Source organism: Drosophila willistoni (assembly GCF_018902025.1).
Source record: "Drosophila willistoni isolate 14030-0811.24 chromosome XL unlocalized genomic scaffold, UCI_dwil_1.1 Seg141, whole genome shotgun sequence".
NCBI lineage: Eukaryota > Metazoa > Arthropoda > Insecta > Diptera > Drosophilidae > Drosophila > Drosophila willistoni.
Window position 1 is genome coordinate 3,697,056 of NW_025814052.1, and position 25,093 is coordinate 3,722,148.

Here is a 25,093-nt window from a genome sequence, read left to right on the forward strand (position 1 = left end):
AAAAATACCAATCGATCAATTAACTTTTATTGCGATTTCTATTAAATATTTTATTTGCTACTTGCAAAATATTAACAATATTTATTTATTGATTTGGTGGGATCTTTATTTTTACTTTTAGTTTTTTGAACGGTGAGCCGTACACACAACCTCGCGCTTGCGTTCACTTCGAAAACAAAAACAACAATAACAAAAAACTAGGGTTGTCGGAAATATATCGAAATACCAATTTTATGAATACGATATTTTAAAAATATTCGACAACCCTAAAAAAAAAACCAACATCACGAATTCGCCCGACCACATTGAATATTTTCGCCGAGCAGTGATGCCAACTCTTCTGGGCGTATAAAAGCTATATTAACATATCAAAAAAGCTAGAAACACCAGATAAAAAGCTCATTACGCTTTTCTGTTTATTATTGTTATTCTAATAATTCAATTGGCATTTAATTGTCAAGTTCGATACCACATTCGTCTTCATCTTACCTTATAAATTAAGAAATTTTTAATAAACAACATTTCAGTAACAAGAAATAAATTTTTTTAAAATTGAATTCAATGTTTTAATATGGAATTTGTTTCTTAATTTTGTATCTATAATATTCATCTGCCAGTTCCGAAAATCGCGGTTTTTGCTTCTATTGAATTTTTGGCAATTTTTTTAGTTTCTACAATTTGTGATTCACAAATTTCAAATTTCACAAGTTGCGAAATACTTTAATAGTGATGCAAAATTATACGATTGCTATATCGATTACAATTATTAAAACTGATATCGATTATAAGTGATCGATAAGCTTCAGAACTGGCAGAAAAAAAGAAAAAGCCGGCAACCGATTTTTGCCCAGCCAGTCAATTCGCCCAACTAGTCCGTCAGTGTTGCACAGCACCGTTTTGCCGTTTTTGTGTGCTGCATAGCCTGGTCACACTAGTGGCCTGTGAAAATTCATCGAAAAAACTTTAAAATTATTTTTATCGCATTTTTTTTTGTTGTTTCATATTCCTTGCTCTGACTCTGAGGCGGTCTTTGGACCTGCAATTGAAAGAAAAATGTTTAACCTGTGGCTATTCTTGCTACTGCCATTAAGCATAAACGCTGTGACACCAAAGGCCGATGTCGTTTTTTTGGTGCCGGGGACAACTATTGATATAACCGACAATGCGTACGGATCGAACACATTAAGAACGTATTGCTATCAGGGCAAACGGTACTCACTGTTGAGCCTATTCGAAACTCTGGAATTCCAACTGTCCATAGCGAATGATGATTACACCGAATACGGGGGACGTACCCCAGAGGAGGTGATGGAGCATTATTTGGAGAAGCGTTCGCTATTCAGCATCACCCTGTTCTCGCAGAAGCGTCAGCGTGTCCAGTTGTCGCCATTTGAGCCGCAATGTCTGGGCATTGCCTCACGACAGCCATACAATGTGAATCTCTTGCATTATCAGGTGGATATATGGCGCATTGCCCAGATACTTTTGGGCATATTGATATTCTGGAGTAGCCAACATATGGCCAAAAATTCGGTATTCTATTATCTGGCCGGCATTGCTCTGGGCATATGTGCATCCGTATTGGTCACTATAGTCATGTTTGCTAAGCTCTTTCCCCGTCGTCCCATGATGTATGGCGTCATCATTGGTGGCTGGACCATTGGCTTCTATATAATTAAGCAATTGATGGACAATTTGAGAGTCATCCTGCTGGTGTATCGTGGGTATGTGCTCTGGTATTTGGTTGTCACCGGCATCATATCGTTTCTCATCTGCTACCGTATTGGTCCGCCACGTAATCCTCGGTCACAGAACATCATCAAATGGGTACTGCAGGCAATTGGCGGTGCTTTGATCTATTTTGCCAGTTGGCATACAAATGCCGCCATTTTCATAATGGTCATGATATTTGTGGCACACTATTTTCCACAATCCTTATTGAACTATGGCCGGAGTTTCTATCGTCGGCGTTTTCCGCCTCAACGACGTTTGCTCACCAAGGAGGAATACTATCATCAGACGGTAAACGAAACGGCCAAATCTCTGGCCGAGCTACGGGAATATGTCAATAGTCCCAATTGCCGGCAATGGAATATAATGAGCTCATTGCGGAATCCCATGCGTTTTGCCTGCTTTGCCAATGGTGAACCGCATTTGTTTGATGAGGAAATTGAAGATTATTCCCGTACCATTGAGGAATCGATGCGTGAGGAGGGCGCCGAGGAGTTCGAAACTGAAGATTATCTACAATGTAATATGTATTATCGTCCATTGGCAAATCGTCGTTCTACTGGCTTAAATAATACGCCAAGACGTTATCATGATGTTATGATGCAACCATATAACAATGTCGCCAACAACAACAACTATAATAATAGTCAACGACAACAACAACAACAGCAGCAGCAGCAACAACAACGTCATCCCCCACCACAGGACAATAGCGACAGCGATGACGATAATGATGTGTATATGGAGCAGGATGACGGTGAAGAGGAGAACTAAAGACAAACTTCATTTGATAACCAAAAGACTCATCACTTACTTAAGACACTCAGAACAAAGATTTGTCTCGAAAGGATTATGTTTATGTCCAAGTCCAAATCGTTCCTTGGTTTGTGTTTTTCGTTCTATTTCCTATTCAATGCGTGTAATTTGTTTATAATTATATATATTTATATATTCTGACAGAGACTGAAATTCAGCATGAAATAGTTTTAAAATTTCCATCTAAATAGTTGCTAAAAAAATGCCAGAATATATATATATATATATACATTGCACATTGAAAACCAAACTTCATTTCTTTTTGTTGTTGATTATTTTTTTTTTTCTCATATATTTTTATATTAACTATAATTTATTGTCTTTTTTTTTTTTGTTTGGTAGTAATGGATTAAAAAAGAATTTCATCTTATTTGATGGTATAAAATTTGTAAAATAAAATAAAATTCAAATTAAATGCTAAGTATTTAAAAGTTTTTATAAACTACATAAAATCTCTCTGACAATTTTCATTTTCTATTACTCTAAAAGCCAAATATATTAGAAATCTAAAGAAATATTTCATAAGTTATATATTTAGTTAGTTTTTTTTAAGAATAATTTGCTTGAAAAAAAAAACAATAAAACAAAAACAAAATAAGCATTTTATGCGAAAGTCAAAAATTATCAATTTTAATGCCATAGAATTTTAAGTGAAAATCATAATGCAACTCGACCACCAAAACCAAATACATATATACTTTGATTCCTATATAATGAATCAAGTTTTTCGTTAAAAAAAAAAAAAACTTGAACTTTTAAAGACAATTCAAATGGATAATACTTTTATATATTAGATAAATATTGTCAAACATACGTACGTATATATATATTTGATGTGCTTAGCATAGAAATGTCGACTTTATGTGAAATAGATTCTAAGATTTGATATACAAACATTGCTGGTCAGTAGATTAGATACAAATTGCTTAAATTTCATATTTTGTTTGTATACTAAATTTAGTTAACTATTTGTAATAGTTTAACTAATTTGGTACAATTTTATTTGATATAATTCAATGCATATCGCTGGTATATATCTTTATTTCGATCTAGATCTATGTGAAATCAGAATTTATCATGGCTTAATGGATATTTTTCTTTTATTAGCCATTTAAATGGTTAATAAAATACAAAAAAAAAAATTATAATACTAACATTGAAAAAAGAAAATGCCAAAATCTAAGTAATTGTAGCGAGTCTAAACTACTGACCAGCAGTGTACTGAAAAAAAAATACATAAATATATATTCCTTTCTTAATCAATGTATTAGAATTTTAAGCAAACACAGACTAAATATTTATATATGTATAGATGTAGGTATAGATTTTATTGATATTCTATTCAACTTTTTTGGAGAAATAAAAAACCAAATTGTAAATCGAATTGTGTCCCCTCTCATGTGGAAGGAACACACTGAATTGGTTGCCATTGGCAGGCATTTGATGGTGGACCTGGCAACATTTTGATGAGGCGTCGCTCATTGTCATGCATTCGATCCGAGCATAGGGATAAATCACGTTGTTTTAGCATCAAATAGTTCGGATCGACAATGCTAATGGTCCAGTAACTGGACGATGAACTCGGTTGGCCAGTGCGTAGGGCAGCCAAACGATTATCCTGACTGGGATCTATGAAGAAATACCATTTAAAGAGTTCGCTGCGCAATGAGAAAACCGGATTGCCATCGTAGCGGCCGTTCTCTCGATCTTGGGCAAAGGCTCGTATGATTCCAGCCGAATCGGTGAAGTTTTTCTCATGCCATGTAAAGACCTGACGTCCATTCAAGCCATAATTGAAATCATCGGAAATTGTTGTATACACATATTCCTGATGCAATCGATTGATAAGACAGAAACCTTGACTATGAAAGAGATTAGCCAGAACGGGTGGCAAATTGTTATGCACTGCCTGGACACGTCGTTGCAGCGACGCATCGATGCTCTGGTACATATGATTCGTTTGGATTTTACCCAACAGCAGGGCCAACTTGAAGAGGTAAGCAGCGTTGTCGTCGCCAAGTTGACGATAATGCCAATAGAGCGTCAATTGGGATTCGATCATTATGCGATAGCTAACCTCATTATTAGCCACATGCAGTTCCTCGAGCTGTAAGACCAATTGATCCAGCGGCCGATGGAAGTATATGTCAACGATCATTAGATGGAGTATATCCCGTATTAGACGCGGTTCCACACTGGCTGCCATATCCATGCCATACGAGCCTATTGGCTCCTTGGCATTTAGCAAATTGCTCAAATGTTGAGCCATCAAGGTGCGCAAATGCCGCCGCACTTCCTGCTGAAGTTCACAGATGGCTCGGGAATGTTGGCCACTGCTGCAGGGCATCTCCTTGGTTATGAAATGGCTCAATTGTTCGTAGAGGCTCTTAACCTTATTCGTATCCTTGGCGAAATCATTGCGTATGGCACCCCAAAGGGTCTGAAAGATTTGCAACTTATCTTCACGATTTGCTGTGCGTCTTAAGACCGCTTGATAGCCATCGAGATCGGTGCTCAGTTCATCAGGCAGCACATATGAGGATTGTGCTATATATCCAGGCAGCCACGATATGACCAATAGACACAGCCATAATTCATATTGATGCATTGCGTTCAATGATCGCATGACAACTCATGCGAGAGATTCTTATCAAGAGCCATGGAGATTGGCGCGCATTGTATAAACTGGAGGTCAGAGCAGGTCCATCTTAATGCGTTTGCGTTGCGCGATTGTATTTGCATCATTTTGTATACCCCTTTTCCTATTCTCAGCCATGGAGACAACTTGAATGCGCTTTCGTAATTGCTCCATTTCCAAGGGCAGGGATAAAGCAGTCTCCGCATTCTGTGATGGTTGTTGTTGTCGTTCTCTCTGCTCACGGCGTGGTTGAGGCACTATAAATCCTCTATAGATCTGCTCCAATTGCTCCATGGGCAGTGTCTCAATATTTGGTACAAAAACCATGCGTTCATTTAATTGTTTTATCATTTCAAAACGTTCCATACCTAAATTAAAGAAATATTGGCACTCAGTATTTTAGCCGGCTCCCAGTAATGTCCGTAAAGTTAGCGACGATGTTAAACTCGAGTTAACGACGGTCCTCTGTTAACCCTCTGTTAACTTTTTTGCAATTTTTAATTTTTCATTTTTTCTTTATTTACTAACTTTTTCGGATGAAATAAACTTTTATTTTGTTAAGCAAAGTAAAATCAATTGATTTAACTAGTTTTTGGGGGGTTTTCAAAGTTCTTAGTATTAAAAATTTGCACTGGAAAAATCGGCTTCCCACATTTTGGAGCATAGCTCCACTCAGGGTCAGCATCAAGCAATGCACTATACGCCAAAATGAGCGCCACATATTCAAGAATGTCTCCAGAAAGTTTTATTAACATCTACTGAGCAGTTTTTGAGAAAATCGCTTATCAGTGGAGCAACCCATGATTTTGCTCCATACAAAAATCGCAAATAAAATTACATTCATATTTGAGCTCGAATATCTCAACCCAGAGCCAGCATCAAGCAATGCACGGTAGCTTGTTCGATTGGGGGATATTTCAAGAGTGTCTCATAAAAGTTTCTCTCTGAAAATCGTCGTTATCTCTCCCAGCCAGGATCGAATTGGCTTTGCACAAAAAATATTTATTTCATCGAGGTACCCATATATTTTTACATATTTCTCGAAAACCTTTCACACATTCTGAATAAAATTCTATGCACTTATTCCTGAAAGTCCATTGATCATTCTGGCATTCAATGTCCATTGAGCTGTGTTCTTGGAAAAGTGTGCATTCTCGCCAAAGTCGGCGCATATTTCTGGCATATTTTGTATGGGGAAAAACATGGGTGGTCAACAAAAATGCAATTTTCTCGAAAACCGTTCACACGTTTTCATTGAAATTTCTTGGGGATTATAATGAATAATTGGGGAAAATTCTGGCATTTCATTGTCATTGAGCTGTGCCTTTGGAGCTGTGCTGAACGAATACGTAAAATGCCCATTTTCATGGACAAATTGTAAATATATAGAATGCTCAAAATCCCCCAAAAGTGAATAAAAACAATAGATTGATATATTTTTGAGCATATTAAACTTTATTTCATTTAAAATAGTTATTAAATAGCTGAAAAATTGAAAATCAAAAATGCAAAAAACTTAACAGTGGGTTAACAGTGGGTTAACAGAGGGTTGTGGATAACTCGGCATTAACAGTGTGGCTAACTTTACGCACATACATTATCCCGCCTTAACAATTTTAAGTATTTTGATGCATCTGGCAACCTAAAACGTATTTAGCTATCGATAACTTATTTAATTGTTTGTCAACACTTTTATGTCAGAACTAACGTGTTTCCGGTCTGGCCTATTTTCTTTCTTTTTGACAGCGTCCGTCATCGACGAAGGTACATAATTGCAGTAGGCTGGTGAAAAGTTTTGTAACTAACCAATTTATTATTGAAAATCTTGCAGTTAATTTACGAATCAAGCATACAAAATGGTTGCAGTAAAGAAACAAAAGAAGGCTTTGGAAAGCACCAACAGCCGTTTGGCTTTGGTGATGAAATCCGGCAAATATTGCTTGGGCTACAAGCAAACCTTGAAGACCCTGCGCCAGGGCAAAGCCAAATTGGTCCTGATTGCCAGCAATACCCCCGCCTTGAGGTGAGAAAGACCAACTCAAATGTGATAGATTGTGAAAAGAATAGTGCAAATTGCTACTGAGAAGTAGATTTCCATTTTTCTAACCATATCCAAACATAACCTGTTGTTGTTTGTTGGAACCATATGGAGTCTGTCTGTAATGGCGGACTGAGAAATATGAGTTTCATATAATTAATATGGAAACTATGGAGTAGTCAATACGACGTGTATGTGAAAGAAATTCTCAGCCGTTCAAGCAGCAGAAGATAGAAGGACTAAGTGCCTCCTTCTCCAAATGGTTCCAGTTTATGACAGCCGCATGCTTGGGTAAGAAATTTGCATTTACTCTGATTCCATTCATTTTTTTCCCCCATTTGTTTTACACAAACTATGATGATAATCGTATTGCCGAGGGCCATGACGAATCTATATTATTTTACTAGAGACTCTTTCTGATTGCTTTCCATTAACTTTTTTGTTGGTTTGCAATGACAAGTATATTTATTTAACTTGTTTCCCTTTTCTGTAAATTTATTAATGCAGGAAATCGGAGATTGAATACTACGCTATGTTGGCCAAGACTGAGGTTCAGCATTACACCGGCACCAACATTGAATTGGGTACCGCTTGCGGTAAATACTTCCGTGTGTGCACCATGTCCATTACCGATCCCGGAGATTCGGACATTATTCGTTCTCTGCCCGACAACTAAAGCGGAGTTCGTTATTGACGTCGTTTGTTTTTCATTTTTGTACAACATCTAAAAGAAAGCAAATGCTGAAATAAACAAAAAACAAAAATTGAATTATTTATTCTTTTGCTTTGAGATTTGGGCATTCGATATTAATCGATAACCCGTTATAACGTGTGGAGCTCCTTCCGTGCGATTGTAAGCATGCGCTTTGGCAGCACAGTGGGCCACATTTAGGAACAATTACGAAACTTGTGTTTATTATGGAATATTAATTCTTTAATGATGTCACACAGAAATTTAAGTAGTTTTTATTATTTTTATTGAGGAAATTGTGGAAAATATTAAAATCCTTCTCGAACGAAGTTTTGCAACGATATTTATATTCATTCTATTAACGCTGCAAATTACATACAATTTTTAACAGTCCATGAACCACGGTGCTAGGTCACCCCAACCCAGGCATTGCCCCATCTCTAAGTAAATGACAATTTGAAAAAAATTCGATTTGCTTGAAGAAGCAAAATCAAAAGTAAAAAGATTAATAGAAAATGAGCTCCTCGGAGTATCTAAGCGGTTATCATATACCATTGCTAATTGGTGGATCAGCTCCACCTCCAGCACTGTCGCAAGGGGAGCCAGGCAATCGCAGTGTCGCGTTGCCGCATCGATCGAAAGAGGAACCGTTGGATGCCGCGAAACGGTTCACACCTCCGGGCAAACATGCAATGTACGCAGATGTGGAAGTGGATGCACCACCACGTGCAAAGAAACAAAAGCCAAGCAACGGCATTGACTCACTCCCAATCACTACCACAATTAATAATGGCGACGGGAGCCCTGCATCGTTGGTAATGTTTCCAGGACGCGACGAAAGTTATCCTGATGAGTTGAACAAACTGATTAAGCCCCTGTCATGTAAGCTTTGCCAGACACAGATGACATCGATGAAGAGTGCCCGGGATCACTACGAATCCAAATCGCATGATCGTCATATTAGCGCTTGGTTGGCCAAAAACTATACAGAAATTGGCCTCCAACTGCCGCCCATTAAACGTCTAATCAAGCAAGGGCCAATTGGTCCCAATGCCTTTCATTGTGATCTCTGCGATTTGGCACTGACATCGACGCCACATATGCGCCAACATTACGCCGGACGTAAACACAAACTGGTGGAGCAGAGGCGTTCGAAGCCATCGGGTGCCGGCTATTACACAAACGAAGGCAAATGGGTAAGGACTGGCAGCAAAGTAGGAGAGACATTACACCTCCAGCAGCAACCTCCGACGGACAGACGTTTTGGCATCGGTGTTATGTTCATTGCTGAAGAGCAACAGCAACAACAACAGCCGCAGCAAACGGTACCTCAACTAACAGCAGCATCAGCAGCACCACCACCACCAGAGGAACAACCATTGATGGTTGTTGATCCATCTCATATACCCGTCTCGCCTGCAGCCTCCGGTGCATCACTCTATGATAGTCTAACCTGCGATATCTGTAAAATTAATGTAACTTCACCATCTCAAATGCAAATGCATTGCGAAGGCAGTAAGCATCAGAAGAATCTTCGTAATGCCAGTGGTAATCCTTCAGCCATGGAGCAGCAGCAGCAGCCACTCTCATCACTTCCCGAATCATCACTTCTATCTGCTGCTGTCACAGAGAATTTTGACGTTGGTGATCTGTCCATGTATAGAACTCCATCTGGTTCATATTATTGCAAGCTATGCAATAAGTATATGAATCATGTGACCATTTTGCAGCAGCATCTCATTGGCAAGAAGCATATTAAAATGGTTAGACAACAGACGACTGCTGCCCAGACGGAGAGCAGCAAAATTGCGGAATAAATAAGCAATAGAAACTATGCATGTAGATATAAATACGTATAAATACATATATATAAATACAATAATATTTATGTCTAAAATATACATACATATATGTATTCGTTTCTGTTTAAATCCACACGATAGAAGAAAACAAAATTGCATTGGTTTTTCATTCACCATTTCCATTTTTCCCAATTGAATCTGGAAAGTACTTACGGCGGATACCTCTTGATGAATGTATATTTTTAGACATCATTGCATAATCTAGTTCTAAATTCAGTACCTATTGTGTTTACGTAAGTTATTTAACAACTGATTAAATTCGTATTAGCTCCATTCAATCTGATTTAAAATAACAATTACGAAAGGCATCAAACTTATTTGATTTACAATTGGAAATAGAAAAACTTATGTAAGTACTTAAGCAGTATGCAGTCTCAGTCAATCTCATTAATTATTAGTTTTAAATTTAAATTGTTAGTGTATATATGCATAGATATATATATAAACTACGAAAACTTCAATTTTAATCCCCAACTTTAGCTCTTAAATACGATAATTTTAGCCAAGTTGTGACCTGTAACCAAATCTCAAATAGCTGATTAACCCATATATTTCTAAATGATTCTGAAATCTCTATAGGTTAAGTGCAATCTATTTTTCTAGTGAAGATGAAACACAAAAAAAAAAAAAAAAAAATATATATATATATCTCCATCATCTGACATACATATATACGACAACAGTTTCTGGATTTAAAAATTATTATTATAGAAGCCAAAGTAATTAGTACCAATAAATGCAGATTTATTTTGCGCTTTTATCTCGTAAATTTTCTTTTCTTCTTTTTTTGTTTTTTGATTTTTTTTTTCTCGTTTTCAATTTTGTTAAATTCAAAGGTCATACATAGCTCAGAATAGGAAAAACAAATGCATTTTAGACTTAATACTAGGCAAAAAAAAAAAAAAGGAAGAGGAAACATAGTTGTAATAAAAGTTCTATGCATTATATACAAAGAAGAATTTGAAGAAAAATTAATAATAATAATTCCAAAACTATTTAACAAGGAACGGAAAAGGGAAACAACATTATCATTATCATCATTGTTTAGAGCATGAGACATGCAAGCATATGTATGGGTATATACTCGTATTATATATATATATATATATATATATATATATATATATGTGTGTGTGTGGGGGAGGGTTTTGTGTGTGTGTGTGTTTTTATTGTGTTGGCGAGAACTCAGTTGGGGCCAAAACACGACAATGCATGTCACGGATTAGGGGGACAGTATAGGCGACACATTCATCCCAGCCAGGTGAACGCCAGGCGGCTTCTCTGGTCTCTTTGCGATCCTGCAGCGATTTGTAGCCTGCAATATGAAATCATATAGTATTCGCATATTCATAGATTTGATTCGAATATAATGTTACTTACACCAAATATGATGAACATTATATAGGCGACCAATTTGGGAGAAGAATCCAGCAAATGCCTCATTATTGTGCTTGCGGAAGTTAATGGCACGCGCCCAATTATTGCCCCATTCAATCATGGTGCCAGGTGTCAGTCGATATGAACTATAAAGAATAATCAATCAATAATTTGCATTCTTTACTCTAATAATTAAATAGAATCTTACCGCATTTCGTAGATATTTTTGCCCGAACGACTAGCTATCTGAGGCCAATAACTGAAGGCCAACAGATATTGCAAATGCCGGGAACGTAGAAATTTCGAACGTTCGTTCATTAAGCTAAGATATTCGGCATCATTCCATAGATCCTCTTTGGCCTGATCGATTTTCTCAAAGCCACCCGTATATTTCCATAAGTGTAAACACTGATCCATGTCGCCCACCTGAACGGTCCACGAGGCAACCAAATTGCACGAAAGGTTCGCCTTTTTGTCATTAATTAAAGCCACCGTAGTTTTACTGCAATGGAATTTTAGCAAATGAGAAAGAATATTAAAAAAAAAATGTGGCTTTAAATAGGTTGATTATGTGAGAGTTTTAAAATGAATTGCCACTCACTAGTTATTCAGGTAGTTACTCATCGAATCAGGTCTCACATTATGCGTATGTAATGCATATATAATTTCCTTATCGCTCAGCATGCGACTATGCGATTCCTTGGTTGGTTCAATTTTACGTACAAGCAATTTCGAAAACCATGAGTCCGAATCTTTGCAATTTGCCGTTGTTGAAATAGATCTGGAAAAAAGGTGGGAAAACAACAAATTTTACAATTACCATAAAATTTAATTGAAACGAATACGCAGTTTATCAATTTTCGTATTATCTTTGTTAGTAAGTCATTTTTTAAATCCTTGTACATAAAGATGACAATGCATCCATATTTTTAAATATTGGTCATAATCTTAACAATAATAAATATTAAAGGTTAAAATTTGTGAACTTCGATTTTGGGCAAACATATTCACCTATTTAGAAGGTCTTATCTCATTTTATGTGCTTATAAGATTAGAAAACAATAATCAGCTATGGAAAAAAAATGAATATCCAAATCTTATCTTTGTTTTTTTTTACTAAAAGATCATATAAGAAAAGATTATATTTTAATTAATATTAAACAAAAATATTTTGATATATTAGAAATGGATCGACAAAAGCAAAGATTTTTCTGCTGGACTTATTTCTGATTCAAAGAATCCGATGTTGCTTGGTTGGACATATGTTTGTTAGGTATATGTATGTATATAGAGCATATTTCACTGTCACAAAGTACTTTGCGTATAAGTTTTAACACACTGTATACATATACATTTGTTTGCTATTCGAAAAAGTAGACTATAGATGACACCTATGTACAGAAAATAATTATCTTACCGGACGGCAGGAGTCAGGTGTCCGTTGCCATTGGCCACAGTTGACCAGATGTTGCGTAGTTTCAGCATTTTTCAACCAAATGCAATATGAACAATTCGGGAGAAAGATGAAAGCGAAACTGTTGAAGAGAGAATATATATAGAGAAACATACATATACATATATGTAAATAAGGTATAAATTTATTATTATTTATTTTATATATTGTTGGTTTTGTTTTTGCCCGTTAACTGTTATCATTTAACAATTTGTTTTTGCATTGCCCTCGTGTACTTTAGTCAAGGTGAAGTCAGAGTCAGAGCGGCAAACAAGTGCGCCAACAACAACAACAGCAACAATTGCAACAGTATGTGTGTGTCTGTATAGGGGTCGTCCTCTGTGCTCTTAAAAAAATTTATCTGCGTCGATTGATTCTGGTTCAGCGCCACCCCCTGCTCATCGTTCATTACACCCACGCAACATTCACATACACTCACTATGCAACAGAAGGAGAAAAAATTCATATATGCTCTTACTTTTTATGGTTTTGTAGGTTTTTTTTCTTTGTTTGGCTTGTTATTCAAATAATTTAAATAAAAGTTTTATAATTTAAATCAAATGTTAAATATTGAAAAAGGAAAATAAAAAACTCGGACAACTGCAAAAACAATGGAATTTATTAAATGTTGCGAATTAGAGATGGGGCGAATGAAATTAATTCAAATCGATATACATAGTATCGTCTCTTATCACCGGCTGTCTATCGATATGAGAAAGTATTGCCGTCTGTTATCGATGCCTGTTACATTTTAAATTTTCGTTTATTTGTGAAAGGGCCACAGCAGACAATCCAAGTGTCGACACTATCCAATAATTAAAACAATGTTGAATTACAGTTTTTTGTTGGTTTTAATTTTTGTTTTTTTTTTCTCGAGTGTTTGTTATTTCCATATAATATACGATGTTCATAATAAAAGATTCTGACATGCGTGTTACAATTAAGAAAAATTATATTAAAGTACAATTTCATCCATTGTGTTTTTTAATCTTTGGCTTCAGTTCAACAATATAATCAATAATTTCGTTTGGTAAGATTACAATAATTAACTTATACATAATCAACATTATTGAGGTTAGGGTGTATAATTAAAAAGTTGCAAAAAACTTTACCAATTTGTACAATATTTACATAATTCTTGAACTTAGAAAAAAAAACCGATAATGCTAAATAAGTTTTCCTAATTATTTTGTTTTGTTTTAAGAAACCCTTTTCAATAACTGATACATCAGGATGTTTTATTTGTTTAGTTCCTTAACAAGAGGAATAAGTATGAAAGGAAAGTAAATTGATATATAAAATTTTGTATTAATTATATATGAGTACTTAATTTTATTTTGTTGGACAAGTCGATCTTAGGAAATTTATCTGAAAGATTTTGTTTTATATATGTATGTATGTATATGTATGTATGTATGCATGTGTATATATGGTTGAGTCCAATTTCAATTCCTGATCTCAAACATTTACGAACTTTGAATGAAGAAATCGATGAAAATTAAAAACTACAATCATCAGAAAGAGACACCAAGGCATAAGGAATACATTGATTACGGATCTAGATGCCAAATTGTGTTGAACAGCAGCAGGTAATTCCCCTAGAAAAATCAAAATCAAATTCGATTATTATGATTTGTACTAAATGTATGCATTTTATGTTTACCTGTTAAAACTTGTACTTGAACAATCACCGTGAATAATCGCCCAAGGGAACATGAATAGTTTCCACTATCGGATAGTTTAGCCTCTTGTATTGAAATTCGACAAGTCAACCATTTATCAGACATGCTGGTAAATATAAATGAATACATAAATATAATCTTTCTCAATTTAAATATATGTATGTATGTATCGGAATATAATAATAATTACGTATATCGTTTATTGGTCAGCGCTTGCAGTGGTTCCTCATCCTTGGCCCATGTTATAAAATTATCCAAGTGCTTTTCAAACTCTTGACTAGACACCTTTTGTTGAGTTTGATCTCGATTGCCAATGTTATTAAGTTCAGTTTTAATATAGGCCATCATTGTGTCATTAATGGCCGATGATTTAAGTATATTGTAGCTTTCTTTTTGAAAAAAATTCCTTGATATTTGACACTGAAGATCAACTGTACTACCCGATTTATAATAACGATCGCCAACATCTCGTTCATGCTCATCAATAATACGCAGTGGTGGCTCTATAATTAAATTGAATGACTCTACTGTTGCGTATGTGTAATGTAAATTATCTTACCTAATATGGTGAGATTTGTAGTAAATACTCTCGGCGGATGCGTAGAAACCTGACACATATAGATGCCAGCATCTTCACGATGTGTTGGATTGATCAATAGACGCCAATTGTTTGGATATTGAAATTTGACCCGAATACGCGGATCGCCACTATATGTGACATTGCCCACCGTAAGCAGGGATACTTTCTCTGTGGTGCGTCGAACCCACATAACCTAGAACAGGAAGAGACAAAAAGAGAGGGCAAATATCAGTTTAAAAGTTCTATAAAACAAATAAAACGGGGGGCTTCTTAAAAGTCACTCCTTTTGTACATAATTTTTAGTGGAAATTACAGCTCATCAAGATAGTTGGAAAAACCATTTATTAAAATGTCTTGTTTTAATGGGCACGGCAAATGATGGACAACCATTGACCCATATTTCTAACGAAGAGGGCTTTGTAAATCAAATAGGAAACTATTGTGCCTTAAAAACAAAGAAAAACTGACTTCGAATCTCTTTCATTACTGAAAGTCTTTTGTGATCTCATTGAAACTCTTTTGAAAGGATGTGCTTAGCTTGTATGCTGAAACCAGTCAAACAAAAGTTCAACAAGCTACCAATACGATTACAATTCAAATTCTCTGGCAGATATATACAGCTTACAATTTCGATTGAAGGGGTTATGGTAGAGTATTATGGCTAAAATCTCCATATCATGTGATACGTCCTTTATTAGTAAAATCTATCCCTAGGCATAGATGTGCAAATTGCATAAGCTAAAGCTTCCAACTTACCGTCTTGTCTTTCAGCATGCCGACACGACAATTGAGAACTGCTTCGGTGAATAGATGGACAGCGGCCACTAGATTCTCACCGCCCGACAATGTCGATGATGACGATGATGATGATGACGAGGATAAGGATGATGATGATGACGCCGTATTGAGGGGCTCCTCAAAAAATGGACCCCAGTGATGCTCATGATGGTGTTTGCTGCGAAATGTTCGCGGACGTTCCGTATCATGGGTGGAGGAACCTAAAGTAAAGACAACACAGATAAAACATTGTGTCGATTAAACTAATTGCATTTGGTTTCAAGTTCAACTTTAGTAGAACAATTTACTCTGCTCTCTCTTTCAGTCGCCCACCCACCACTTGACCACTTGACTTACCCCCAACGGTTGTCCAATGGTTTCTGGTGCGTGTAGAATCGATGGGTTGCTTGTTGGTGCTCCAAACACTTTTGGGCGTTGCCGCCGCCGATGCTGCCGTTGATGATGTTGCTGATGTTGTTATTTTTGCTGTTGTTGATAGCCCAGTTGGGCTGGTAATTAAATTTTTGATTGGCGTACTCGGGCTATAGCTAATCTCATTGCTCCTGCTGTCGACGGAGGGTATCGTTGTTTCTGCTGGCATCTGATGGTTATGGGATGCGTGAAGGGTTGGCTTCGCAGTGGATGCCGATGAAATCGTTTTAGTTGTATTTTGGTCATCAAAATATAAATTATTATTCTCAGTGCTGTTGCCGTTATTCGGTTGTACACTTGAAGCTGCTGTCGATGTGGTTATACCAATTGATGTTGGTCCGCCTGCCAAAAATTAGATGTAAATTACATATAAATACTTATATGTATATTGTATATAATATCAATTAAATTTATTCGAATATTAAACATTAAACATTCCTGAGAATTTTTGTAAGTGACATAGAGATTAAGTTCTAACTAACTCAACACTAAAATGTCTGACATAAGTAAACAGTTTGGATATTTGCAGTCAACTTAATCGATTTATATCCAAATAACTATGTATATTCCACATAAAAATATGAATTATCGCATAATCAATATGTCTTCATTTGTAATGGATTTGTTTTGCCATTTGGATGGATTCCGTTTCACTAGTTTCATAAGCCATTAATAAAATTTTCTCACCATAAAGCAATTTGTACAACTTTTCTATTCATATTACTCATACGACATGTTGTCCTCTCTATGTTGCTTATAATCCAAGTTCGTTTTAAAGATTTCTTTTGCAATCAATGTCGATTTGCTATTTGCATTGAATTTCACATTTAATATTAAATACATTTTTATGGATAGTGAGTAAATTTTATATCCATAACCCTGACAGGAAAACTTGCTCATTAAATCATTAATTATTCCATTTAATAATTCATTTTAATGCATTTAACCAAACAATTCATAACAATTGCCTACAATATATTTACAAAAAAAATACAAATACAAATGCAAACAAAAAAATGAAACCAAAAAGTAAGAGCAACAGAAAACAAAACGCACATTGAATAATATTAAAATATAATTCTCTCTAAAATCCATTTTTGTCATTTTGTATCATAAGATGAAAACTGTTTTTGGCATTCATAAATTTTCAATGCGTTTGCTTTCTCACTAAAGTTAATCCAAAAATGAATACATATACTTATGTATTTATATACATACATATGCTCATTAAGGTGTCCCACTTAATTGATTTCAAAAACTATATCCTATCATCAAGGGAGAAAAAGCTATTTTTAAATTCATACATTAAATTGCCTTTGATATGTACCAATAGCAATCACTCATATGTATTAGCTCTTTAGTGCACACTTTTGGCCAATTCAGATTCGTACAAATCGCTTTTACATTTCAACTTGACCTCATTTATGGTAATTTCAATAACATTTATAGATTACAATATTAGGAAAGATGAATCGGATAGATCTTGGTGGGTTTTTTGGAAATGTATTGTTAATCAAATGTCGCTAAAAAACTACTCTCAACGGAAAGAGAAAGAAGTAATCTTATAGCTTTATTTGAAGGCACATCAGGATCATAGTAATAGTAATATAAAATTTATCGATACCAGTTTACATTTAAATATTTAGAGAATCGATTTGTATATATAAAAAAAAAAAAAATATATAGAAGAAAATGTCGCTCGTTATTAATTGAGCTAATTTTGTACTTACACAAGACACAAGCAAATTGTGATCCAATTATGGAGATAACAGCAAATAGCCGTATTAGGCTCAGGCTTTTGAGGGGCGGCAAATGAGGCAGCGGCACTGTTTGGCGTCCTTGAGACGTGTCTAATGCTGTTGCTGATGCTGATGATGTTGTTGATGTTGTTGTTGTTGAGCTATATACTATTGAACGCCTCATCCTTTGCACGGAACGACGTGACTTTTTAATTCTGGTCGATAGAAATCAGAAACCTTCATTTTATTCCCACAAAACCAAAGAAGGATATAAACCCAAACAAAACGCAGTCGACTGAGAGAGAGAGAGAGAGAGAGAGTGAGAGAGATAAAGATAGAGAGAAAATGAGAAATGTTTGGTATGGTAAAGCTGTCTTCTTCGGTTTCTTTTTCTCTTCTCTCTTGTTTAGTTAGGTTTTTATTTTTGTCTCTGGAAAATACAAAACGGAAAAACAAAGTTAAGTAAAAGGGAAATTTTAATTTTCTACAAACAACACAACAATTTTTTGATGGCCTTAACTAAATCTATCTCTTTTGCACACTCCCCTCCCTTTGTTGCTAGTGTCTTTGTCTATCTCTGTCACACTTCTGAGTCTTAAAGAGTTTTGAGCTGGCCTGGTCTGAGTAGGTTGCCTTGCGGCATCATCATGGTAGTTTATGGTGCTATCTGCTGAGTTTTTTTTTTTGCTTTGCTGTTGTAGTTGTTCTTATTAAATACCCTTTCCCAAAGGCTAAGGCACTAAGATATAGCAAAAAGTCAGTCACTGATTGACTAATGTCTAAAAGTTTTGTTTAATTGAAATCTTAAATCATTGTCATAAACTCATTCTATTTGGGATAAAAACAAAAAAAATAATAATTTTTTTTAAGGTATAGAAAGTACGTTGCATGTGAAAATTGTTTTTGTATATTTTTTTTTTATATTCTATGCTTTGTTTTCTCCTGGCTTTAACTTGCTTTGTTTTTGTGGGCGTTGCTGCTCTTTGCCTTGCCTTGACATAATCACCGTAATAAATATTATATTAGTCTACATATATATATATATATACATTGTATATATTGTATGATTCTTCTTTCACTTTGTTACTGATTGTTTTTGTTTCCTTTTTTATTTTCTCTGTTTGGCTGTTTGTTTGTTTGTTTGCTTGCCGTTTTATCTGGTTCTGGTTTTGTTATGCCAGTTAAAAATAATTAAACGCTATATTATGAAATACAAAAAAAAAAAAAAGAAGGCAAAGGAAAACGAGATTAAAGTTGGTCAGCTCTACATATAAATGCACGTACATATGTTTGTATATATTTGTATATACATTTATTTATATTAAAGGTTCGAGATTCCTACATGACACGCAGGCAATAAAAGTAAAATTATGTTTGCCTTACTCCCAACTCCCAACCAGAGGACCGCACACACCATACTCCTTAAGGCATCATCATTAAAATTTCTCTGCTCCCCCTTCTTTGAATACCCTTCAACCTGTTGGGCATATTAGACATGGCAACAAAGAATTTATTAAGAAATAATTGCATTAGGGACCGTTTTTTATGCCAACGACATTTCAAAAGGTTCGCATTTGTTGTCAAAAAGCAGTTTGTTCACTGTCCATTGCATACTTTAAGGCGCATACATATGTCCTCACTGGAAATTGACAATATATGTATGTAGTATTATTGTTGATTAAATAATACATGTTTAAAATTCGTAAGAGGCTTATATGTTTCGAGAGCATCTCGAATACCAGCATGGAATGGGCAAACAAAGAAAAAGAAAATTCTCTATCGCTTCACTTAGGATTTTGGTTCACAAAAATTCCTGATTTGAGCAGTAGTCAAATGTGTTGGTGGTGGGGGTGAATCCAAAGGTATATAAAAATTTGGGAGTGACAAAGTTAGCATCCGGAATGTTTTAACTACCAACATACACACACACACACACATCTACATCTCCATATACAATACGTGTGCAGTTGAAACATTTTGGCATTTCACCTTCATCATGTTGCGTTCCCCAGTAGGTACTAATTCATTCCGTTTCCGTTTTCACGCACAACCCCCCTAACCCCACCCCACCTCCATCGCCTTTTGAATGCGCCCCTCCACGCCTGCACCTCTTCGACGGCCATGTGTCACAGCAGTTACTCCCAAAATCCAAGAACCACAGGCTTTACCCGGCCTCTTCATTTTGTTTTTTTTTGTTTCTGTTTGTTTGTTGTTTGTGTCGTTTTTTGTTTCATCTGCAACTGCCTTTTAGCCAAGGGCTGAAGCTCAAGGAACCAGGGAATGTCTGTCACGTCTTTGTGCCGCGTTTTGTATTTTGTTGTTGTTGTTGTATGAATGTATGTGTTTGCTTCTTTTTTGCTTTCGTATTTTGTTTGCCCTTCATCATTTGCCTCTTTCACCTGGCTTTGCTAACTAGCTCTTAACGCTTTAGCTTAGCGGGGTAGCAACAGCTACTATTGCTATTCCTGCTGCTCCAAATGTTACCGCTGGTACCGCTCCATCTCCATCTTCACCTCAATCACCATCTCCATCTCCATCTCCATCCCTGCACCTGCTGTGGGCCATTGGGCATGGGGCATAGGACGGGCCCAATGGTTAAGAGGAAAGCAAAACGTGCTTTGTGTTAGATTTTTGTTTATTTTTGTTGTTCTCTGTGTGTGAGCGCATTAACTCTTGTACATACATATATTTTTTCGTCCATACTTTTCCACACCCCCCCGCTGTGTTCATTACTTCCAAAAAAAACAAAAAAAAAAACACAAAAATTCTTCTGCTTTATATTCAGATTAAAAAAGTTCTTGGTTTGACATTTCCCTGTGCTTATGTTTATTTTCTGTTTCTTCAAATTATTTAAAGCGAAATCCTTTTAAGTCGCAAAAGAAACAAAAAAAAAAAAGAATGGAATGTATATGTATATGAAAATTGTTATATAAGAATTATATTTCTGATTCTGATTTACTTCTAATTCAGTCAACAGTATGTGCCTTCAGAATCTTCACTCCCTTTTTGGCTTGCTTGTTAACTTTTGATAATAACAAGAATCTCCATAAAAATTTACCTTTTTAGTATCAAGTGCAGGTGGCAATCAATTTGATTTTTATAGACCTCGATCGAAATTTAATATTGATGGATACTTTCATCATAAAAGTGGGCTTTTACACATGTGAATTGTCCATAATATGAAACCTTTACCAGATACATCATCATATGTACATACAGTGTACTTTGTGTTTGCCTTTGGCCACATAAAATTGCATGGCTTAAATTGGCTTAAAGTTAAAAGTGCCATAAATATGTTGAGTGTTGTCTTATCATTCAGAAATGTGTATTGATATTGGAGAACTAGTTGAGATATACAACGAAATGCATAGATTTATCCTTTATCCGAAAAGTGGTCAGTAGATTCTTTTAGATCTATTAATCCTGTTCGACATAGTTAGTTACTAAGTCGACGTTAGTGTTTAGGGAAGTTCTGACAACCTCCTTACTTTTAACCTCAAGCCTACTTATGCAATAGATTAATATTCATCTTAAAGAAATCATTCAACATCATGGCCAAAACAGAAATGATTCCCTTCTTAGTCTCTTATCTAGTTTATGTTTAGTCATGTTCTTTTTCTAAAAATCAACTGATACACTTGAATTGAATGTAAAACGAAAAGTCATGGATTTAACATCTGACATTTGATATGCAATTTTTCTTTTTAAATTCTGTTAGCAGTTGCCCTTCGGTATGATTTAATCCATTCCTAATCACTCTTGTTTTCCATCACAGACACACACACACACAAGCACCTCAGGTGCTTCAACACACACAAAAGCAGGTGTGAATTTATATGGACTTTCTCTTAAATCATCAAGATTTACATTTTTCACATGCCACTCACATACATACAAACACACACACACACACACACAGACTCAGAGAGTCAGGCTTGTTTTTTTGTGTTTCACATCCTTTTGCTTTTTGTGTCCGTTACATCCTTTGCATTCAGAAAATGAATGGAAATGCCTTAATAAATAAACGATTTTCTTCTTTTTTTTCTGCTTTTCTTCTTCATCTTTGCCTATAATTGCAATTGCTTGCAGTTATTTTATGCTAAATTGATTGATGTCTGGAATGCAAAGTGAATTACAAATTACAAAACGTATTGCCCTTAAAATCCAAAAAATTGCACTTTGAATGATTTATTATTTATTAGTTATAATTCCATTGCTTATTTTTAAGTAATAAATATTATTAAGACGATGTAACCTAAACGCTTTGATAAAAACAATGAAATAAAAAGTTTAAAACCTTGGAAGAGCAATTTTGAAGCTTGTTTAGCTTTTAGAATTATGAATTTAAAATGAAAATATATTTAAGATTGACTGAAAAGCTAATAATTTGAAAGTGAATTTGAGTACTAAGTTCCTATCCTAACTTTTCTTGGAAATAAAAGCATAAGAAAATATCTATTGTGATTCAGTAAAATAATATTCGAAATTCCAAGTTAAGTGAATTAAGGATGTAATTTTTTGCTTTTAATATTTGTTCTTTTGCTTTGGATTGAAAGCTAATCCTTACAAGATCTCTAAATGATCTTCACTGATGGACACATTTTATTGAAACTTTAATAGGAATGAAATCAATATTGAATGATGATATTAAATATAAATAAACATAAAATGATAAAATTTCACATTTTTCAAATGAAAAGCATCAAGTTTACAATCATTTTAAGACTTACTGGACTTTGTAGATCAACTCATCCCATATTTAATAGATAGGTTAAACGCCAACACAACATTTGACTTATAAAGTTAGTAAAAAGCAATTTAATTTACCAAGAAACCAGCAAAAAAAACTAGCATTTTTGCACTTTGGACTTTCTTTGTCACACTTACCCTTTTAATGGATGGTTGTAAAGTAAAATTCAGTATTCCATTTAGTATGTTGAAATACAATAAGTATATATTATTTATAATATGCACATATTTGTTTCACATCAACACTTTTTGGCCACAAACAAAAATTCATTTAGGACAAAAAAGACAAAAAAAAAAAACAACAACACACACAAAGTAAATATGAAAAGTTTATTTACTTTTCTAAATTAAAACATTTGTTGATTCATTTAGTTTTAGTATTCCGTTAACGTCTAATATGCGGCTATTTCAAAGGACCACGAAAGTAGGGACGATAAAAATTTCGACGACGTGAATAACAACGACAACGACGACGATGGCGACGATGACTACCAACTATAGAGTAAGTTGTGTTTTTTTTTTTTGGGAATACGTTTACGTTTTTATTCTTGCGTACTCTTGGGCCAGCACGTGGGCATCGCTTATCCTTGAAAACAGTAATGAACTGTCGTCGTCGTTGGCACAAAAATTACAGAGACATCGTCGAAGCATCCTTCAACTGAACAGAACAGAAGTCGGTGAGTGAAAAGAATCACTCGTTGGCTCACTCACTCATTTACTCAAAGACGAATCACTCTCTATTCACCACACTCAATGGTTCTCCTCTTTCAGGGTTGTCCCAAAAAGCTCATTAATGGTGAGCTTTTGTGCAGAAAAGGATTCTCCAACTATGAAACGATTTTTGAGTGAATGTTCAAAAAAATACATTTCAATTTGTTTAGTTTTTTTAGTTAATTAGATTTGAGAATTAAAATGATACAAATGGAACTAGTTCCGAGTAGTTTTTTCTTGCGGATCTAACTGAAAAGTAGTTGAAAACAAAAATTCATTCATTATGGATCGTATTTAGGTAAATGGGTTTGTTTTTCGCACGAATTTACTTGTTTATACTTGACAAAAACAAAAAATAAGTAAATAAACAACAGATGGAATGAAATATAAATTTTGTTTCCTTTGTTATTAACCCAACAATGGCTTTTCAATTCCTAAGGCCTATAAATAAAGCACAATCTGATGTTCTTGCCTGACTTATGATGATAAAATTGACGGCACTGCTGGCAGTAGTAGCGACCCTTCTAGCCTCCGTTGGGGCCCAGAACTATTGTGATCCAGAGCTATGTCCAGGTGGTCTTCGTCATGTTGCCTGTGGTAGTAGTGGCGTAAGTGTCTCTTTTTGTCAATTCTACAACAACAGAACATATATGTTTTAATTGCAAAATTTGTAATGATTTTGAGTTAGCGCTTTGTCAGTGGTTGCAGTGGTGAATTTGTGGCCATCAATTCGTATATTCCGTTAATACTACAACTTCACAATGAGAGACGCAATCAAATTGCCAGCGGCGGTTTAAGTGGTTTTCAATCAGCCGTGCATATGGGAACCATGTCATGGGATCCGACTTTGGCCCAGTTGGCCGCCTACAATACCCTGCAATGTCGAATGGCCCATGATGAGTGCCGGAATACGAACACCTATCGCTATGCTGGACAGAATCTTAGTGTTCTCTTTACACGGAGTGGAGATATTAATGATTTTCTGCGTCAACGGATTGCGGCCTGGTTCGATGAAAATCGTTATGCCACCAGTGCCGATATAGAGAACTATCAACAGCGTGGCGGACCGTAAGCTAAACTCTTAAAATCAATGCAAAGGCTTAGTGTCAATTGGGGGCTTATTTCGCTTCAGCGCCATCGGTCACTTTACCACGATGGTTAATGAGCGGAACAATCGTGTGGGATGTGCCATTGTCCGTTACACTGATGCCAATAATGGGCAGGGCACTCTCCTTGCCTGCAATTATGCGGTCACGAATGTCATCAATAATCCAGTCTATCGGGCAGGTTCACCGCCAGCCTCGGAGTGTTCAACAGGCAGAAATCCAACATATCCCAATCTCTGTTCGGAGAACGAGAGTTACAACTATAATCAATGGTCGGGCTAACCAAAGAGGAGGCCCCGATATAGTGATTCATTTTTGAATATCGTATTTGGGTAAAATTTTGCGCTTAAAAACTCAAGTTTAGTACACTTTATAAGAAATTCCCAAGGAATATATACATGTATTTGTTATAAAGAAAAACAAAACCGTTTCAACTTTTAGTACTTAAATATTGTTTCTTCTTTATGGGACACAAAATTATCGTATACCGTAAGGATATTCTGAAGTCTTTTGTTCTATTAAGCTCGCTTCATTTTGGCTTCAAACTTGGTTTGTGTTTGTGCTTCATTTTAGTCCCTCTACAAATTTCCCAGGGAAAAAACCTAACCGTAAATAACATTCTACGGAAGTTGCTTTACTTTTCTGTTTGAAAGCATGAGCTTTTGGTTTTTACCCCAAAAATGTGACCTAAAAAGGGTTGGAAAAAATCTT

General features: G+C 35.4%; 8 protein-coding genes and 1 long non-coding RNA gene across 9 annotated transcripts; 5 read left to right on the plus strand and 4 right to left on the minus strand.

Moving 5' to 3' along the window:
• The first annotated feature begins 877 nt into the window (after positions 1–877).
• Positions 878–2,748, plus strand: LOC6649130 (nuclear envelope integral membrane protein 1). Its single transcript, XM_023179270.2, has one exon. The coding sequence runs from the start codon at positions 1,054–1,056 to the stop codon at positions 2,503–2,505; it is 1,452 nt and encodes a 483-aa protein (XP_023035038.1). The 5' UTR covers positions 878–1,053; the 3' UTR covers positions 2,506–2,748.
• Positions 2,749–3,854: 1,106 nt separating this feature from the next.
• LOC6649131 lies at positions 3,855–5,230 on the minus strand. The gene has a single exon (XM_002071225.3). It carries the CDS (start codon positions 5,171–5,173, stop codon positions 3,944–3,946), a length of 1,230 nt encoding a protein of 409 aa, XP_002071261.2. The 5' UTR covers positions 5,174–5,230; the 3' UTR covers positions 3,855–3,943.
• A 1-nt stretch (position 5,231) lies between these two features.
• Positions 5,232–5,694, minus strand: LOC6649132. Its single transcript, XM_023179324.2, has one exon. The coding sequence runs from the start codon at positions 5,549–5,551 to the stop codon at positions 5,240–5,242; it is 312 nt and encodes a 103-aa protein (XP_023035092.1). The 5' UTR covers positions 5,552–5,694; the 3' UTR covers positions 5,232–5,239.
• A 1,181-nt stretch (positions 5,695–6,875) lies between these two features.
• LOC6649133 (60S ribosomal protein L30) lies at positions 6,876–7,992 on the plus strand. The gene is made up of 3 exons (XM_023179217.2): positions 6,876–6,949; positions 7,017–7,208; positions 7,731–7,992. The coding sequence occupies exons 2-3, from the start codon at positions 7,042–7,044 to the stop codon at positions 7,897–7,899; spliced, it is 336 nt and encodes a 111-aa protein (XP_023034985.1). The 5' UTR covers positions 6,876–6,949; positions 7,017–7,041; the 3' UTR covers positions 7,900–7,992.
• Positions 7,993–8,298: 306 nt separating this feature from the next.
• LOC6649134 (zinc finger protein 346) lies at positions 8,299–10,072 on the plus strand. Its single transcript, XM_023179006.2, has one exon. The coding sequence runs from the start codon at positions 8,430–8,432 to the stop codon at positions 9,729–9,731; it is 1,302 nt and encodes a 433-aa protein (XP_023034774.1). The 5' UTR covers positions 8,299–8,429; the 3' UTR covers positions 9,732–10,072.
• Positions 10,073–10,499: 427 nt separating this feature from the next.
• On the minus strand, positions 10,500–13,202 carry LOC6649135 (protein NipSnap). The gene is made up of 6 exons (XM_023179007.2): positions 13,085–13,202; positions 12,571–12,688; positions 11,755–11,934; positions 11,362–11,655; positions 11,157–11,299; positions 10,500–11,091 (listed from the first exon to the last, which is right to left on the minus strand). Exons 2-6 carry the CDS (start codon positions 12,636–12,638, stop codon positions 10,943–10,945), a joined length of 834 nt encoding a protein of 277 aa, XP_023034775.1. The 5' UTR covers positions 12,639–12,688; positions 13,085–13,202; the 3' UTR covers positions 10,500–10,942.
• Positions 13,203–13,915: 713 nt separating this feature from the next.
• Positions 13,916–18,205, minus strand: LOC6649136. Its single transcript, XM_023179377.2, has 7 exons — positions 17,808–18,205; positions 16,003–16,419; positions 15,625–15,866; positions 14,848–15,061; positions 14,479–14,791; positions 14,270–14,394; positions 13,916–14,204 (listed from the first exon to the last, which is right to left on the minus strand). Exons 1-7 carry the CDS (start codon positions 17,998–18,000, stop codon positions 14,065–14,067), a joined length of 1,644 nt encoding a protein of 547 aa, XP_023035145.1. The 5' UTR covers positions 18,001–18,205; the 3' UTR covers positions 13,916–14,064.
• LOC124460444 lies at positions 15,314–16,027 on the plus strand. The gene is made up of 3 exons (XR_006954337.1): positions 15,314–15,515; positions 15,640–15,871; positions 15,971–16,027. It is a non-coding gene; the product is annotated as an uncharacterized LOC124460444 (long non-coding RNA).
• Positions 18,206–23,758: 5,553 nt separating the features above from the next.
• Positions 23,759–24,664, plus strand: LOC6649137 (antigen 5 like allergen Cul n 1). The gene is made up of 3 exons (XM_002071231.1): positions 23,759–23,884; positions 23,965–24,344; positions 24,409–24,664. The coding sequence occupies exons 1-3, from the start codon at positions 23,759–23,761 to the stop codon at positions 24,662–24,664; spliced, it is 762 nt and encodes a 253-aa protein (XP_002071267.1).
• The last annotated feature ends 429 nt before the right edge of the window (positions 24,665–25,093 follow it).

Bases quoted from the DNA above. Each gene is read 5' to 3' on its own strand.
- LOC6649130 (XM_023179270.2), top strand. From the start codon at position 1,054: ATGTTTAACCTGTGGCTATTCTTGCTACTGCCATTAAGCATAAACGCT.
- LOC6649131 (XM_002071225.3), bottom strand. From the start codon at position 5,173: ATGCGATCATTGAACGCAATGCATCAATATGAATTATGGCTGTGTCTA.
- LOC6649132 (XM_023179324.2), bottom strand. From the start codon at position 5,551: ATGGAACGTTTTGAAATGATAAAACAATTAAATGAACGCATGGTTTTT.
- LOC6649133 (XM_023179217.2), top strand. From the start codon at position 7,042: ATGGTTGCAGTAAAGAAACAAAAGAAGGCTTTGGAAAGCACCAACAGC. The intron at 7,209-7,730 runs GTGAGAAAGACC...TTATTAATGCAG, and splicing joins AGCAATACCCCCGCCTTGAG to GAAATCGGAGATTGAATACT.
- LOC6649134 (XM_023179006.2), top strand. From the start codon at position 8,430: ATGAGCTCCTCGGAGTATCTAAGCGGTTATCATATACCATTGCTAATT.
- LOC6649135 (XM_023179007.2), bottom strand. From the start codon at position 12,638: ATGCTGAAACTACGCAACATCTGGTCAACTGTGGCCAATGGCAACGGA. The intron at 11,656-11,754 runs GTGAGTGGCAAT...ATTCCATTGCAG, and splicing joins AGTAACTACCTGAATAACTA to TAAAACTACGGTGGCTTTAA. The intron at 11,300-11,361 runs GTAAGATTCTAT...TATTCTTTATAG, and splicing joins AAAAATATCTACGAAATGCG to TTCATATCGACTGACACCTG.
- LOC6649136 (XM_023179377.2), bottom strand. From the start codon at position 18,000: ATGAGGCGTTCAATAGTATATAGCTCAACAACAACAACATCAACAACA. The intron at 15,062-15,624 runs GTAAGTTGGAAG...TTCCTGTTCTAG, and splicing joins GCATGCTGAAAGACAAGACG to GTTATGTGGGTTCGACGCAC. The intron at 14,395-14,478 runs GTAATTATTATT...TATATTTACCAG, and splicing joins CTGACCAATAAACGATATAC to CATGTCTGATAAATGGTTGA.
- LOC6649137 (XM_002071231.1), top strand. From the start codon at position 23,759: ATGATAAAATTGACGGCACTGCTGGCAGTAGTAGCGACCCTTCTAGCC. The intron at 23,885-23,964 runs GTAAGTGTCTCT...ATTTTGAGTTAG, and splicing joins TTGCCTGTGGTAGTAGTGGC to CGCTTTGTCAGTGGTTGCAG. The intron at 24,345-24,408 runs GTAAGCTAAACT...ATTTCGCTTCAG, and splicing joins TATCAACAGCGTGGCGGACC to CGCCATCGGTCACTTTACCA.